This window comes from Ammospiza caudacuta, chromosome 7 (assembly GCF_027887145.1).
Source record: "Ammospiza caudacuta isolate bAmmCau1 chromosome 7, bAmmCau1.pri, whole genome shotgun sequence".
In the NCBI taxonomy this organism is placed as follows: domain Eukaryota; kingdom Metazoa; phylum Chordata; class Aves; order Passeriformes; family Passerellidae; genus Ammospiza; species Ammospiza caudacuta.
The window spans coordinates 22158205-22174850 of NC_080599.1; the positions used below are offsets into that span (position 1 = coordinate 22158205).

At 47.9% G+C, this 16646-nt stretch overlaps 1 protein-coding gene across 2 annotated transcripts in view; it reads left to right on the plus strand.

Annotated features, from left to right (window-relative positions):
* The first annotated feature begins 10245 nt into the window (after positions 1–10245).
* The window catches only part of COP1 (COP1 E3 ubiquitin ligase), a 124654-nt gene continuing 118253 nt past the window's right edge, over positions 10246–16646 (plus strand). The window contains exon 1 of one of the 2 annotated variants that reach the window (XM_058808441.1): positions 10246–10574. In XM_058808441.1, coding sequence (XP_058664424.1) covers positions 10246–10574 — 329 coding nt within the window. Of the gene's footprint in view, positions 10575–16110; positions 16308–16646 lie in introns of those variants that run through there. The other variant, XM_058808442.1, reaches the window with a different exon arrangement.

Consider the following 16646-nt stretch of genomic DNA (forward strand, 5'->3'; position numbering starts at 1 on the left):
GCGCTGAGCAATTTGGCATATGTCCACCATGCATCTCCAAGGTTAAAGCTCTTGGCTCGGTCCCTCACGCGCAGAAAGGGATTTGACACTGGCTATGCCTAGGAGGACAGGTGGGAAAAAAAATCCATGTGGTGTGGTACCCAATGGGAGGATGCTCTGTTCACAAGCCCCTTTTTGTAAGGAGACCCCATGCAGTACAAAGGACTCTCTGTCCTCAGGGGAGACCCAGGGCTGTAAAAACAAAGAGAGACACCGGGAAAGCGTCTGGTTCATTATTCCCCTCTGAAAACCCCTCCAGCTTTTTAAAGGAAGTCTCTGGCTATGAGGGGGGTGTGGATTAAGACTGAGATTCATTGGAAGAGGCAAAGGGGAGAGCTGGCAAGATTTAAATCCTCCCCAGATGCCTTGGGAAGCATGGAGGGTTTTGGGCTGGCAGCCGGGCCCACATGCCAGCAGATGGGGCTCCTGGGAGAGGTCAGAGCTGCAGCAGCACAGAACGCTTTGCTCCTCCAGGATGCATCTGAGAAGCACCACTTCCCTAAAGCAGAGGTTACTTTAATGCCACTGGTTTTGTGGGGCTGTAGAGCCATAATCACCAGTGCTCTGGAGAGCAGCAAGAAGCTGGATAGAAAACAAGCACTAAGCAGTACAGTTTTTTGAGTGCAGCTCAAAGTCTATATTCAGCCATAAGTACAAATTCTGCTAGAGCAGGAAGGCTAAACTCTGTTTGGGATATTAAAACCCAGACTGCTGGTTTCTGGGAATTCCCTCTGTGTTACACTGTGTGGTGGTGGAACAGCAGGCCAGAGCCCTTACAAACTGAACCCTGACTTGAGCTGACAGAAGCCATGAGAAAGCTGATGGGTGTTTGTGAGAACAGAGGCTGCAGCAGTGAAAAACAACTTTTTTTTCCTTCAGAAAAACTCTAGGGCTGTGGAAAACAACCTGCTTTCCCTGAGAAAGAACTCCAGGACTGTGAAAAACACTAGCCACCTGTATAAACTGTTTTTACACCATTAGGTAGGAGAATGAAAACAGTATGTCACAAACAACTCTCTGTGCACATACACACGGGGATTGAGTGACTGATCAATACAGGGTGACAACTTGTTTCTGATCAATTGGGGATAGACAAGGGATGTTTTAAAACTCTGTATGAAGAGATGTATGAATAAACTGGGATCTTCTCCTTTTTGGCTCCATAAAAAAGTGCATCCTGCATCTTTCAGTGACACACTGTTCTGACCTGAAGCTCACAGCACCACCCTTGCCTCTTGGGGCTGGCTGGATGCTCCTGCCGAGCAGGATTTGCTCTCGAGGGAGCCGGGCAGCAGAGCCCTTCCCGGCAGCAGGCAGAGATGGGAAGCTGCATCTGTCCCCCGTGAGAAGGGCGGTAAATGGCCTCTTGCCTTTGTCATTACCTCGCAGAGAGGAGTCGGGCAAGCAGCAGGCTGCTACAACCGGGTACGGAGCATCTTCACCTGGGCTGAGTTTGCCCTCTGATGGCAAGCGCTGGTACTGAGAAGCAGCATCTCCCAGAACCTTGTTTTCCCTACTCCAGCTGATCTCCCGATGCTAAAGCAGCATGTGAGAGTGCTGCTGCCATGAAGGCATCCTCAGCTCCTAGGCTGAAGGTTTTCCCAGTGAGGGCAGCTTCTGGTTGGCAACGACAGCCTAAATTGTGCCCTGCCTTACACAGGGCTGGGGGACAGGGGTGCAAGAGACCAACTGAGACAAGGCAGGGATGCTACAGCAGCTCAAAGGGGGTCAGAAGGCCACAGAAAGTTTTTGTATGGATTAGTTTAAAAAAGAAGCAGAAAAACAAAGGAAACTAAACTCCTATGAAGACAGGCTGGGAGAATGGGGAGTGTTCAGCCTGAAAAAGAGAAGAGCCAGAAAGATCCTAGGGTCAAAAGGGACTCCAGGAGAACTGGAGAGGGACTTTGGGAAAGAGCCTGGAGTGGCAGGACAAGGGGGAATGGCTTCACACTGACAAAGGGCAGATTTAAACAGGATACTAGGAAGAAATTCTTCCCTATGAGGATGGTGGCACACTACAACAGGTTACCCCATCCCTGCAAGTGTTCAAGTGTTGTCTTATATATTACAAAAGTTCTATAATCATTATGGTACATGAACTCCATAGTGCCAGAGTTTCATACCTCCTTGATGTTTCTCACAGGCAGCTCCTCTAAGCACTGACTGTTCTCGACCCTCACAGCAGCCATCTGACTCCAGTTCCCACCAATCCACTCTTTTATAACACTGTTTTTATTGGCTACAGGTGCTGCCTGTTATCAGCCGGCCTGCTCCTAATCTTTAGTAACTGGTCCAGCTGCAACTCGTTGGGGGATAAGATTACATTCTGCATTACCCATACTGTGTCCCCCTACATTCAAGGCCAGGTTGGACGAGGCTTGGAGGAACCTGAGCCAATGAAAGTTGTCTCTGCCCATGGCAGGGGGTTAGGACTAGATAATCTTTAAGGTCCCTTCAGCCCAAACCATTCTGTGACTTTCTACCAGCCATCCACAGCTTACCCCAAACCAACAGCTGACTCTTTTGAGGGGGTTCTTGCAGCACTAACACCTGTCACCTGCCATCCACCCAGCCTAGCAAAGAGACAGCAGGCAGGGGAAGCAGCCATGGAGCTGAGGGCTGCCCCATGCAGGGGACAAGCCAGGAGCCCAGGGTAACCCCAGCCCAGCAGGGAGGGCTGGGTTCTAGTACAGGGTCCACCAGCTCTTAGACGCAGCAGAGGAATCAGGTTTTGGGCCCATCCAGAGGCAGCAGCAGATGAGGCAGGACTGGAAACCAGCTACCAACAGCAGAGGCACCAGGTCCCACCCACTGAGAGGGTTAGGCACCATCGCCCTACATCCTAAGGAGGAGAGAAGTCCTGGGATTACCACAAATACAGAGTCTGAGCCAACTGCCAGAGGATGTGCGTGTGGAGCTCCCAGATGAGGCTGCTCAAGGCAAGCAACATTTCTTGTCCCCACAAGGTCCTGACACCTGGCATGATGCTGCCTCTCCTCTATTTCTCTGCTGAAAGAGAGAAGCTGTGGTTGCCCCAAGCCTGGGAGTGTTCAGGGCCAGACTGGATGGAGCTGGGAGCAGCCTGCTCCAGTGGAAGGTGTCCCTGTCCATAGAAAGGGGGACTGGATGATCATTAAAGTCCCTTCCAACACAAACCATTCTGTGGTTCTATGACTTGTGCTTTCCATAATAATAAAGGAGGGAGCTTTCAGAGACAGCAGCACATGCTCATGTTCAAAGACCCAAATGCAGTCCACTAAATAGACTTATTTAATACTGTAAAGGCACATAACTACATCAATGCCATCACATTTTGTGGGAGAGAAATTAGCCTAAGGATTATTACAGTTAGACCAGAAGGTAATTAGACATGGTGTGTTAGCTGTGTGGGAGTGACAAGGGGGATTGAGTTTGTGGGGTGTCAATGGGAACAGGTAAGGAACAGCTGAGCCTTCCTGCTGCACTGCATGAGAAGCAGAGAGCTTGGCAGAGCTTCAGCATCCCAAGGCAGACCTGGGGTTGTACAAGCTGAGTCCAGGTCAAGCCAGTGTGTGTGAGAAACCATCTCTATCCATGCTTATACTGAGCAGAGGGTTTAGTTAATATTTGCCTAGGAAACCTCCTCCTAATAGGAGGTCAAACACTCTTGGAGCAAAAGGACACGCCTTTAGGGAAACTTCACTCTACCCCCAGACACATCTCTTATACTGTGGTGCCTAATAATAAGATGGTATAATTTTTTCCTGTGTAGAGGGAATTCCATAATTCTGAGGAGTGCATCAGGTATTTCTGCTGCTGCAGGTCAGGTTCCTCTGTAGCTTTGCTTCAGTGCACACACATTAAAACAGCAGTTCCATGGACATTTCTCTTCAGGTCTCTATAGAGCCTAGAAACTTTGAAGGCAGTATTTCAGTATTACAGAAAAATCACCAAATTATTTTAACCTCATTTTGTTCAATCAAGTGAAAATTTCTCCTCAGAAGAGCAGAAAGATGTAATTGTTTTGCAGTGCAAAGATGACACTTCTACCATATACCTCTTGTTTTTTTGTTTTTTTTTTCTTTTTTTTTGCTTTAAAAGAGCTGACCATTTTAAACACAGAAATAAATTTAAATATTTTATTTTTGCTGATTCTTGATTTCTGAAAGGGGTTAAACCATTTTTGCTTTAAATCCCCATATCAGCTTGGAGCTAGCCTAAGGCTGAGGCATCACATTTCATCTTGCAAGTGGCAAAGGTGTTGCTATAAAGCATTGAAAAAAATCTTTATTTTAAGAACTCTGTATAATCCTAAATAGAGCAGATGTCTCTAAGCATCCTCCCTCCTAGCACTACTTGCTTTTGCACTATTAAACTAGAAAAGAAATTAAAAAATCAACCAACCAGCTCAGTCCCCCACAGCTCCTGCTCTTCTCATATCCCAAGCAGTCCGAGTTAACCTAAATTGTATATTTTAACAACAAAATAATCTTTCAGAGTCAAGTCTCAGGTGGTGAGAGCTTTTATATGACCCATTAGTTCCTATCCCTGGATCAAAGCATGGTCACTCAGTGCATCATGCCCCTCCTCAAGGATCTTCTCTGTGGAGATGTCTGCTGTGGGCAGGGAGTCCTGAGCTGTGTTCCTCCATCCCCTCCAGATCCCCAGTCTCTGTGCCTGGCTGCAGGAACTGAAATTCGGAGATGTGTCCTGGTTTCTCCCAGTAAACCAGGGAAGGAGGCACCTGATATGGAGGAACTAGGTCTCCTGAATGGCTTTGCTGCAGGTTCACTGCAGAAGTTGCTGACAGCCTAATTTTCAGATTTATGGAGCATTAAGAATTCCCATTGACTCTGTAACCAGGTGATGAATCTGTCTACGCTTCATTTTTCTCAGCTATAAAATGGAAGAAATGGCATTTCTATCACGGACTAGCTGAGAGGTTAATGCAATGATTATTAATAAAGTTCCCTAATAACCTCTGGAGCAGCAATTCCCAAGCCAGGGTGGCAGCTCCTAGCAGGGTTTGCTGAGCTCCTGAATGGACTAACGGACCCAGTGGAAATTAGGTGGCAGCAGCAGGCTCAGAAATGGAAGTAGAAGCAATTTTCCTAATGAGTCATCAACAATGCAGAGCCTGGAGCCTGGGAGGTGACTGTCACTTCCCCCAGACACACAGCCCATGGATCACTCTGTGTGGAAGAAGTCTCAGTCTCCCTGCAGGATGATCCATGCAGAATATCCTTAATGATTTCCATGGCTGCAGCTGCTTGTTGCACAGGTAAATGGAGCTGCAGCTGCAAATGTCACAAACTCAGAGGTTGTATTAAATAAGATTTATGTACCCAAAAGAGCAGAATCTTACACTGCTATTAAAGATCATTCATCTATAGACAGTACTTGGCTTCTCCTTCCTTTAATGCCACGTGTAGTGTGTCTTCTCTCTTTGCACAGGATCAGAACTGATACTTTGCTGGGATGTTGTCAGTGACTGGCTTCAGAGGCTAAAACATACAGAAAAGTTAGAGCAGATTCCTCCAGTCAGTCTTACAAAATGTACATCTGTCAGAAATACTAGTTCCTTTGTGTAAAATAACCACTAAGGACAATAGCTGGAGACAGCTTATCATAAAGAAACTGATTTGTTTGCACCTAAGTTTGAGGCCACTTGGGAATAGGTGATATTTGCTTTCCATGCTTGATCCACACACCTCTGAAGGCAGGCAGACCTATCTCCATTGAGACTAAGTGAGGAAACACAGGCAATCCTCTGAAGCAGGACCTATGAAGGTGTGCTACGTGAGGGTGCAGCTGTCCCACACCAAGACCTTCCCCTCTGTGCTGAGCCCATCCTGAGTTGTGCTCCAGTGCAGGACTCTGGCACACTGCTGGCTGCAGGAGACAGAGAAACCTCTCACACTGATCCATCCTGTTTCACTCTTGTACCCCGGCCACTGACAGTAATCACTGTGCTGTTGATACCTGGACTAAATCAAACAATTTCTTAGAGCTCATCTTGTGCTAACAAGAACTAGAAGATAATTGACAAATCACTGTTCTGGCTGCAGTGAACTTTACAACTGGAAGACTTTTTCCATGTCCTTTTTCCTGATACAATACACAGGTATCTCCAGTAAATGGCACATTAACCTTCCCTTAGGAATACATGGATCGTGGAAGGGGTAATGCAAGGTAACCCCAGGAAAGAAGTGTCTCCAGGAGCCAGAGGCTGCTCCCAATGCACCTGGGCATTGGGAAATGAAGTGAAAAGAAGGTGTTCACTCAGAGGGTCTCCAAGAGCTCATAATGGTATCCTAAAGCTCAGGAACCAGGGAGCTCTTCCCAAGTGCTGGGAGTCACACCCATTGCCAGGGCTGCGGGTGCAGGGGATGTTGTGAAGGCCAGTTATGTACAGGCATAAATGCTCCTATATTTGATCTTTAACAGCTTTTGCTTGTGTCATTTTTTCCTCTCTGGAGCAGTCAGTAATGGCATCAGCAAACTTTTAAGGATCAGCCAGTATTTCAGTGTGAAGCATGGGGTTGTGCTATTGCCAATACTACTGCTTACTGCTTCTGAAAGTCTATTGTAGCCACTCATCCATAAAGTTTTTGATCCCTCTGGAAGAGAAGGAAATGAGACTTCCCTTTCTCTTAGCAATAGAAAATAAGATGCACGCAGACACCAACCGCCAGGCTGAAAGAATGGTCTAAATACCAGCAATTCTCTTTTGCTTCCACTGAAAACAAGGGGAATCACTACACTTCAATGATTTTATGGAGCTAGTATTGAGTAACAAGGCTATTTACAGAAAGCAGGGGAACCTAATGACTTTTAAAAAAATCCAAACCCAAAAAATACCCACTAAAAAGAGCCCCCAAAACTATATTAAAAATATTTTTAATATTGGCAACAAAGAGTTAAATCATGGGAGTGACTCTAATGGCAGATGTCAGCTTGTAAAGGTGAGACTGCTGAGCTGGATCTCACAGGGACTCTAACTTTGAATTTCCTGGCTTGAATCAGATTCCTCAGAGACATTTTGGGTTTTGCTGACTGCCTTGGTGATTTTTCCCAACATGAGAGATAAACTTACAGAGGCAAACACCCAATGGCATTCCAGCACCTCTGAGAGGGGAGGTCAGGAGGAGCACTGCACAGCTCTACCCCTTCAGCTGCATCCACAGGGTAAATCCAGAGCTGCCTTTTGCGGTGCTGCCCTTGGGACATTTGTCATCCAGCATCCCTGCTGCATGCCTGGGAGGTCTCCTGACCAATACTGCCTACCTGAAGCACCCTTTTCTCTCTCTCAGACCAGTTTTACCAGCTCCCATACTGGTTTTACAGCTCGCTCTGCTGTCCCTGCTGGGAGGAGTGCTGCAGTGCCGATCTTTCTGGGCGTTTTCCCATACCTGGGTTTAGGGTTACCCTCCTCTGGGAATGCCCCGGTGTTTCTCCAGCTGCCTCCTCCACTCTAACAAGTAAAGCTGACTGCAGATAATACAGTTACTCAATGCAAAGGAGGCAATGTGTTTCCATAGGCTGTTGAAAGAGAAATTAAAGGGAACAGCAGCTATCTCTCCACAGGACTTCTGGCCCAGCCAAGGAGTTGACAAATGCTGTGTTTAACGAACTTTTCAGTTTGATTTGCAAAAGGCTGGGTCTGGGGACAACATTTCTCCTAACACCCAAAACATCTTTGGGGCATCCTTTATCAACACTTTACTAATGAAATTGTGCAGAAACTGGTCTGTCCTTGCTCTGTAAAACTCAGGCCTGCTGTTGGGAAAGAGGAACCCAACAGGCCGTGGTCCTCACCATTGGGATTCTCACCCACCCAGGCAGCAGAGAGCTGGCACAAACCTGGGAAAAGCTGTTCACTCATCACCAGACATCTTTCACAGGATTATTTAGGTTGGAAAATACCTCCAAGATCATCTAGTCCAACCTGTGAGTGATCACCACCTTGTCACCCAGACTAGAGCACTGAGTGCCATGTCCAGTCACTTCTTGAACAGCTCCAGGGATGGGGACACCACCACCATGGGCAGCCTATTCTAATGCCTAACAACCTTTTTCATGAAGAAATTCTTCCTGATGTCCAACCTTAACCTCCTCTGACCAGGTTGTTGTCGTTTCCTCTTCTCCTGTCACTTGTTACCTGAGAGCAGAGCCTGATCCCCACCTGGCTACCCCCTCCTTATCAGGGGGTTTTAGAGTGATAAAGTCCTCCCTGAGCCTCTTTTTCATCAGCATGAGCTCCCAGAGCTCCCTCAGCTGCTCCTCAGAGGACTTGTCCTCCAGCCCCTTTCCCAGCCTTTTTGCCCTTCTCTGGAGCCACTCCAGCCCCTCAAAGTCTTTACTGCAGTGAGAGGCCCAGAATTGGACAGAGCACTTGAGGTGAGGCTGCTGCACCCTCAGGTCCTCCTCCACTTCTCCTCCAGTCTGTTGCACTGCCTGGGATTCTTGTGGCCCAAGCGCAGACTGGGCACTTGTTGAACCTCACTCAGTTGGCCTCAGTCCATGGATCCATTTCTTTGTGTGGGGCACGGGATAAAGCTCAGCATGCTTAAAGCTGCCTTTTGGGGTACGTATCTAAGGTGAAGAACATCCTGAGACGGATCAGCCCTGCCCTTCACAGGATCTCTTTGTGGTGCTGGGGACTCAGGGAGGGTCTCTGAGTGACAGCCTGGCACATTTCCCTCTGAGGCATGGCTACCTTCCCCTCAGTGTTATGAAGGAGATCACAGAATCACAGACTCAGGTTGGAAAATACCCATGAGCCCCCCAAAAAAGACCCATGATGAAATAAACAGGGCAGGAGATCTTTTTCCTTTTTTATGCCTTTATTAAAAGTGATCAGCTCCAGCTCGGTAGTGGAGAACCGACGGGTCACACTCATGCCACCACCGCTTCCAGGAGTGACAGAGGAGGAGAAAAAGTGCAGCTTTGTCTATTGGTATGCAGGCAAAGTAGGGCCTTCCATCCTCAAGAGAGCTTCAGGAGATTCCCGATCTTCCAGTTTTCGAAGTCCTCCGTCTAGCCGACATCTTTTAGGTTAGGGGTGAAAAGGATCTTAGCGGACACTGGATTCTGTTCCTCACGTCTAGACATCACTTTGATTCGTCAATTTTGTGTTGGCTCATTGTTTTTAGGGGTTTTTTGCGAGGTTTGGTGAGGGGCTTCTCCTGTTACATGCTGGTTCCGATGTCATTTGCACGCTGACTCGATGTCCCCCCCTCTTCACCGTCCTGGGTGCCATCCTCCAGGAAGCAGCAGGGTGCCACTCGACAAAAGGGGGAATTCTGAACCATCAAGAACAGGTAGTTAACGAAAACGACAGGTGATTAAAACAATAAACAGTTAGAACTCCACCCTGGCAGCAACTAGGCCAACCTGTGAACTCTGCAACCTTTTAAAAAAATTGGCAGCTTTTCTACTCATAACACATGAGGTCATTGAGCCCAGCTTATGACCCAAAACCGCCAACCAGACCATGGAACTGAGTACCATGCACCACATGCAGTGTTTCCTTAAACACCTCCAAGGACAGTGACTTCCCCGCCTCCCTGGGCAGCCCATTCCAATACATAACCACCCTTTAGCGTGAAAAAATTCCTCCCTATGTCCCGCCTGAACCTCCCCTGGCTCAGCTTGGGACTATGTCCAACCCTCACCTGGCCACGACCCCTTGTCAGGTGGTCGCAGGGAGCGAGAAGGTCCCCCTGAGCTTCCTTTTCTACAAGCTGAGCCCCACCAACTCCCTCGGCCGCTCAACAGATTTGTGCCTCAGGACTGCGCACCACTAGATGTGGTGTCAGAAGGAGCAGCTTAAGGTACAGCTAGAAGCTCCTGACCCGCACTCCGAGGCTGTGAGAGGAAATCCACAGCCCCCAGCAGCCCCGGCTGCCGCCGGTCCCTGAGGGGAGCGCAGCTTGGCCCCGCCCTGCCCCGCCCCTCAGGGGCGCGGCCCCGCCCCGCGCACGCGCGGCCGTCCTGTCCGTCTGTCAATAAAGCTTGAACAAGCGCCGCGCCGGGGCCGCCGTTTTGCTTTGGATTTTTTATTTTTTTTAATTGTGGGATTTTCTCCTTTTTCTTTTTTTTTTTTTTTTTTTTTGTCCCTTCCCCCTCTTTTTTTTTTTTTTTTGTCTTTGAAGGAACTTAATTTTTCTCTGTGCGCACGGGGATGCGCTGAGGCCGCTCCGCCCGGCCCGGCCCGGCCTCGGCATGTCGAGCAGCCGCCCGCCGCACCCCGCCGTGCCGCCCGCCGCCACACCGGCCTCCTCTTCCTCCTCTTCCTCGTCATCCTCCTCCTCCTCTTCGGCGGCCATGGCCCCCGGCTCGTCCTCCTCGGGCGGCGCGGCGGCGCGGCCCGTGCTGGTGGCGGCGGCCGTGTCGGGGTCGGGCGCGGGGCTGGCCCGGCTGGCGGCGGGGGCGGCGCGGCCCGGCGGCTCCTCCGCGGCGCCGGGGGGCGGCGGCAGGAAGAGGCCGCTGCTCACCCCACTCTGCAACGGGCTCATGAACTCCTACGAGGACAAGAGCAACGACTTCGTGTGGTGAGGCGATATGTCGCTGGGGGAAGCCGGGGCGCCGCCATGCCGTCGGGAAGCCTGGAGAGTGTGTGTGGAATAGCGGCGGGAGGAGGGAGCAGCCGGCAGCCCCTCCTGGCGCTGGAGCGGCTGCTGCCCTCCGGGCATTGTGGCTTTGGGCTTTTCCCTCTTTTGTGCCTCTCTCTGTCTGAAATGGTGTGGCCAGCAGGGCCAGGGAAGCGATTGTCCCTCTGTGCTGGGCTCTGCTGAGGCCGCACCTCCAGTGCTGTGTCCACTTCTGGGCCTCTCAATTCAGGAAGGACATGGAGCTGTTAGAGAGGGTCCAGAAAAGGGCAGCGGGGCTGGAGCACCAGGACCAGCTGGGAGGGGAGATGGGGAGCGCAGGGAGGAGAAGCAGCTCAGAGGGGGACTTTATCACTTTTTAGAACTTTGTGACCGGATGTTGCAGCCAGGTGGGGATCAGAGTCTCCTCTCTGTTAGCTAGCAACAGGACAAGTGGACACAGACTTAAGCTGCGCCAGGGGAGGTTTATTTTGGATGTTAGGAAAAATGTCTTCCTAGAAGGGTTGATTATGCCCAGGGTGGTGGTGGAGTCACCATCCCTGGAGCTATTCAGAGAACACAGCACTCAGCTAGTTGACACCACTAGTTGATATGGTGGTATGGGGTCATAGGTTGGACTTGATCTCAGAGGTCTTTTCCAGCCCGATTCTCTGGTTTTGTCTGGTTTTAGCCCTGTGTAGCAGCATTGCCTCCACCCTCTCTATTTTTAAGCAGAGTCAGGTTATTCCTGGCAGGTTCCTCCTTGAGTGCACCCAAGTTGTTGGAAAGGCCCTGCAGCATGAGATGTTCTGACAACACAGCAGCTGCCTTGCTTTCCTGGACAGTGTGACCTCAGGTGGTCGGGAGCCCTCTCATCTTGGGAAGAGGATTCAGCAGAGGGTTAAGTGCCCCTCTGAAGGGACTCCAAGGAGCCTCATGATGGTTGATAGCTCCAGCAAAGCTGGCTTGGTTTGCCCGTGTTGCTGGGAAGAGTTGTCTAGTTTAAAACAGCAATAAGTTTTGTGTCAGGCAGGCACCTAAAACCAGATTAGTAGGGAATTTCTTCTGTGATGGTTTAAACATTTTTCACATGTTGTTTTCTAGCATCCAGCCATCCAGCTGTAGCTCATAGCTGGAAATCACCTTTCAGCATAATTGGCAAACTAAGGCCCATGGTGTGAGAACTGTTGGTAATTTGTAGTTTTGAAGAGAACCTGTTGCTGGGTGGGTTTCAAACCTCCCAACATAAGAAGTAGGTTTGATTTTTGTAGCTGGCTGGATGTGCTAAAATGTGGGAACAGGAAAGAAGGTTAGGTGTTTGCGTCTGGGAAATGCAAACAGAGAAAAGGGTCAAGTTGTAGGAAAGTCGTGTATGGAAAGGAAATAGTAAACAAAAAAAAAGATTATAAGTGGGCCACAGCTTCCAAGATGATTTTGACTGCTCTAATGTAAGCTCTGACTTACAGGTGAGGATTGGATGTGAGGCATCTCCCAGAGGACAGGTATTGTCTCAAAACCTTGTGGCTTAACTGTACAGCTTGTAAAGTGTTTAGCAGAGTTGATAGGAAATACCTTTGCTGCTGAAGTGAAAACCTGAAGCTGCTAAGAAGCTAGTGGCAAGAAAAACAGTAAGTAATTCTTTTTAGGAATAAGTAACAGTCAAGAATTACTGCTTGTTACTGTAGTTAGTAGTTTGCTCAGTAGCAGAATGGGGATGAGAGGACTGCTGTCATCAGCTGATGCCCTGCTCTGGTTCTAGGCCATGTTAGGTGGATTTAAGAGCTCTTGGTGTGAGCTCAGTTGCTCACAAGTTTTCTGGTGATGGGGTATGAACACAATTACAAGTCCCCATTCTCCTCTGTTCCCTCTGCTCTTACACTCTGGCAGTAGAGTTCTGCCAGCATGGCTCCCTGCCCTTTCCAGTCAGCTCTTATTTCCTATTTTGTTGTCTGTTGTAGAAATGAGGGGTTTGGAAAGGAAATTACACCCATAACCAATTTGTAGACTTAACATATTTTTAGATGGCTCAGAAAGCTGAGGTTCTTGCTTTTTTTTTTCTGCAGGTAAGTACTGTACATGCCTTAAGGAGAACCTGTAATTAGCTGTTTTCTCTTCATTGAGAAGCACCACTGACTGAACAAGTGAGAGGAAAGAAATCAGCCCGGTAGTACTCAGGGCAAAATGTCTTTTCTTAGTATTTACAAGAGCCACACTGAGCATACTGAAGTGCAGGTCAGAAGCTTTAAGAGCAGACAATGATTATAGTTAACTTGGGTTTTTCACTGCTCTATATTTCTGTGGGCTAAAGGGCTTGTTCTTACTTATTATTGTTCTAGCTTCAAATAACAGTATCCATCTTTTTTTTAATTTGAGTTAGCAATACAGTTCTGTAGAAATAAACCAAACTGGGCAGCTCTGGAGTTTTGAGCAATGTTCAAGAAGGCAGGTGTGTGTTCATTTAAATAATTGATTTAAACAAGCTTTACATATCTCAATGTGAGAAACAGAAGCTTCCCCCTATGCCCTTTTTGCCTCTGTAAGGATAATTCAAGATGCTGCTAGCTGCAGAGAGCACTTGATAATTTTTCTGAACGTGAGCTGTGAGATGCTGTTAGCCACAGCTGTAAAACTCAGGGGTAGATTATTCCTGTACCCAGTGGAAGGTGGGAAAGCATAAAGAAGTTTGGGTGAGTTTTGAACATCAAGTTGCAAGTGCAAATTCCCTTGTCTGTATTCTGAAAGCACTGTCTCAAGTGAGGCAGAGGCTCCAGGGTAAACATTGTCATGTTTTGCTGCTTTGGGTTGTGAAATGTTTAGCAGGTGTATGCTCCGGAGTTTGCAGGTGTCTCCTGTTTGTGGTGTGTGTCACCTTCTGCCTGGAAATGTGTAACTCCAGTCAGGACTGCAGGTGGGTCTGACTTAGTGGAGAACTTTATTATAAAAGGGAAAACTTTGTTTCTCTTAGTGCAGGCTGCAGAACATAAAGGTATTTTTGTGCTGCTCCTGTAGCCAGGTGTCTTTCCACTTGCCTGGAGAGTGTCTGAGAGGGGCTTCTCTAATCAGGTGATTTTCTGCTGCCCAGCAATATAATTGCTTAGTTTTCCCAGGCCTTGTATTAGCCCTCCCAGTTAGTGGTTGACTAAACCTCGTTAAAACCAGTTACTGTCTGCTTGGCTGCCTGCAAGGAGCGGCTCTCACCTGGCTCTTCAGTGCCTGCTCCATAGCAGTCCTTGTTTCTGAGCTCTGGCACAAATCGTGGATGGGAGGGGGGTGTTGCATGCTGATCTGGAGTTCAGCACCCAGTACCACAGCTCAGCTGTGGGAAGGGCTGTGTGCCACCCGGGCTTGCAGGTTCATGGCTTTTTAAAGCCAGTTCTTTCCTCAGCTGGTTACCTGTTAATCCAGGCATGGGCTGAGTGTAGTCATTCCTGTTTTTGTGGTCTGGAAAGCAATTTTAGTAAGGAATATTACAAATTTGCCCTGAAGTCACAAACTAAAAACACAGCAAGCTGTTGGCATACCATGTACCAGGAGTTTTACTACCTGTTGTTACATTAGAGCTTCATAGTGAGTAGATAGTACCAGCAGTGATCTTTAACCTGGCCACCTTCCACGGGAAGGACAGAGCCTGCAGAAGTCCTGGTCTCTGATTAGACCAGAGAGGAGCTGAATAGGAGGCAGGCGCTATAGTAAAACTTGTTTGCTGTTGAAGTGTGTTTAAATATCATAGTGACCACTTCAGCCAGGTGTTTGTGGAGCAGTAGGGTGACATTAGCACTCTTGGGAGGTGCCGGGAAAACAACTGGTAAAACTTAGAGCCATGAACTTGATTAAGGTAGATGTTTAAAATGTTTGAGGTCTGCCCTGCAGGGAAAGAATGGTAAACCTTTGCCGTGCTGGATTAAAAATAGTGTTTATTAGGTACTGATGCCTTATTTCCCAGAGATCAGTGACATTTTTGACTTGCTGAAGTTGTTTGCATCGTTTTAACCTGATTGCTGCTTAAGACAAGTAGAGAATCAGCTGCCTCATGCACAGAAGCCTTGATTGCACCACGCTTGTGCTTCCCAGCTGCAGTTACACTACAAACTGTAACATGTCGCAAGTTCCCATCCCTCCACTTCTTTCTTAACTTTCCCTTTGTGTTAGATTAGCTTCAAGCAACTGTTGCATAGCAACTTTCACGTGTTGCAGTCAGCTTGGCTTCAGTATGTATTAAAATATATCAATCTTGTTTCCACTTGTAAATCAGGGAGCATTTCAGGGGAAACAGTTCTTAATGGAACCTTCAGTACCTTTAATGATGTCCCCGGTACTGAATAGCTCTATTTGTTGGCTCTGATTGCTTTTTCTCAACTGTTTTGGCTCTGTCACTTCTCCAGTCAAACTGGTATGAAGGAGTAGTTTGGGAACAGTGATCTCGTGTGGCTGGCATGTTAGGAGGTAATCTTCCTATTTTAGCTCTAATTTGTGATGTTCTCCTGCAGACAGGGGAGCGTTACAGCCTTGCTGATTGCTGCAGGGCATTAGGAGCATCACCTCTGGCCCTGTGGGGAATAGCAGTTTCTGGCATGACACAGAGCATATACATCAGTGTGAATAGAAGGTCAAGAAGTTGAACTGTTCACCACCAGTGCCAGTAGGGAGAAACTACAATTAGATACTCATCTAACCCTAAGTCTTAGACTTGCTCTTTTCAAGTCAAGCTAACAGAATTCAGAGGTGCCTTATCCTCCTTATTCTCCTAATAATCAGCCTGTGCTGGCTGAGTTTGTGATTTACTCTGACTAAACAGTGCCTTGAAACTAAATAACTTGAAAAAAGTGACTTGGACTCCTGAAGTTGGTGCTACTCAAGGCAAGTGTAGAAAAAGGTCTGTCAGGGTGGAAGAGGAACAGGTGTGTATTAATTATTTTTGAGGCCTCTTTTGAGATGGCTCGGTCGGTTCAGAGAGTAGCATTCTGGTTTGATTTGTTTCCCTTTATGTTGTGTTTATACTGGTGATTTGATGGAATATTTAGGACAACCTGGCTTGTATGTTAGGCTGGACAAACCTTTCACGACAGCTGTGTTTTCCAGTATAGTGATTCAGAGCAGGGGCTTGCATTAGCAGGGGCCACAGCTTCATCTCTGTGTGCTTAAAAAGTATTTAAGGTGTCTCCTCTCTCCTGTTTTTGTTGAGATTTCTTTTCTAATGGGGTAACAACTGTACTTATATAGAGTATACATTAGTAAACTCTAAAATAGATTACAGAATGGAGAATGCCTTCTGTGGAGATGCTCCCCTCCCCTGCTCAGACAAACATTGCTTTTTTCAGTCTGATCTGAGTTTTGGATGCAGAAAAGATTCCTGCTTCGCAGAAGTTGTTAACAGTTTATTAACAGCTCCTTCGGTGAGAACTGTCTTGTTGGCAGAAGGTGGGAGGAGGCTGTTTCTGAAGAAAACAAGTGCTGGTGAAAGCCTCTCGGAACTGAGATTGGTGTGGACTTGAGGGAGTGAGAGGGGGAGCGTTTGGGTCTCTGTAAGGCAGTGAAAACAAGCTGAAGCTTGTGACCCAGCTGATCCATGTGTTATGTGCAGAATTGTGATGTTGCTGCCCATGGCATTATGCTGGATAGCTTGCCAAGACCTGGAGATGATTTGTGACAGCAAATCCCACCAGTTAGCAGGGAGAGCAGCCACAGGAGTCACTGGAAGTATGATGGATGCAGCTTTCCTCTTCTTTCATTTGTGTTTCATTTTCCTTTCAAACATGTCACAGACAGAGGAGCCAGATTTCTTCCCATCTCACTGGATTCCTGTCTCCTGTTGTGCTCAGGTTCCTGTGGAGCACTGCTTGCTCACACATCCTTCTCTTCAGGTCCCTGCTTGGTTCTTGGTGATCCCTCACAGAGAGCTGGCTGTGCTCTGGTCACTAACTCGTTATTCCACCTTTCCCACTTTGGCTTGGTCTCACCTGCTGCCTGTTGGTTTCATCCTGCTCTCCTGCAGCCTCAACCCTGGCAGTGCTCTGCAGGCACACCCCCTCATTTGCG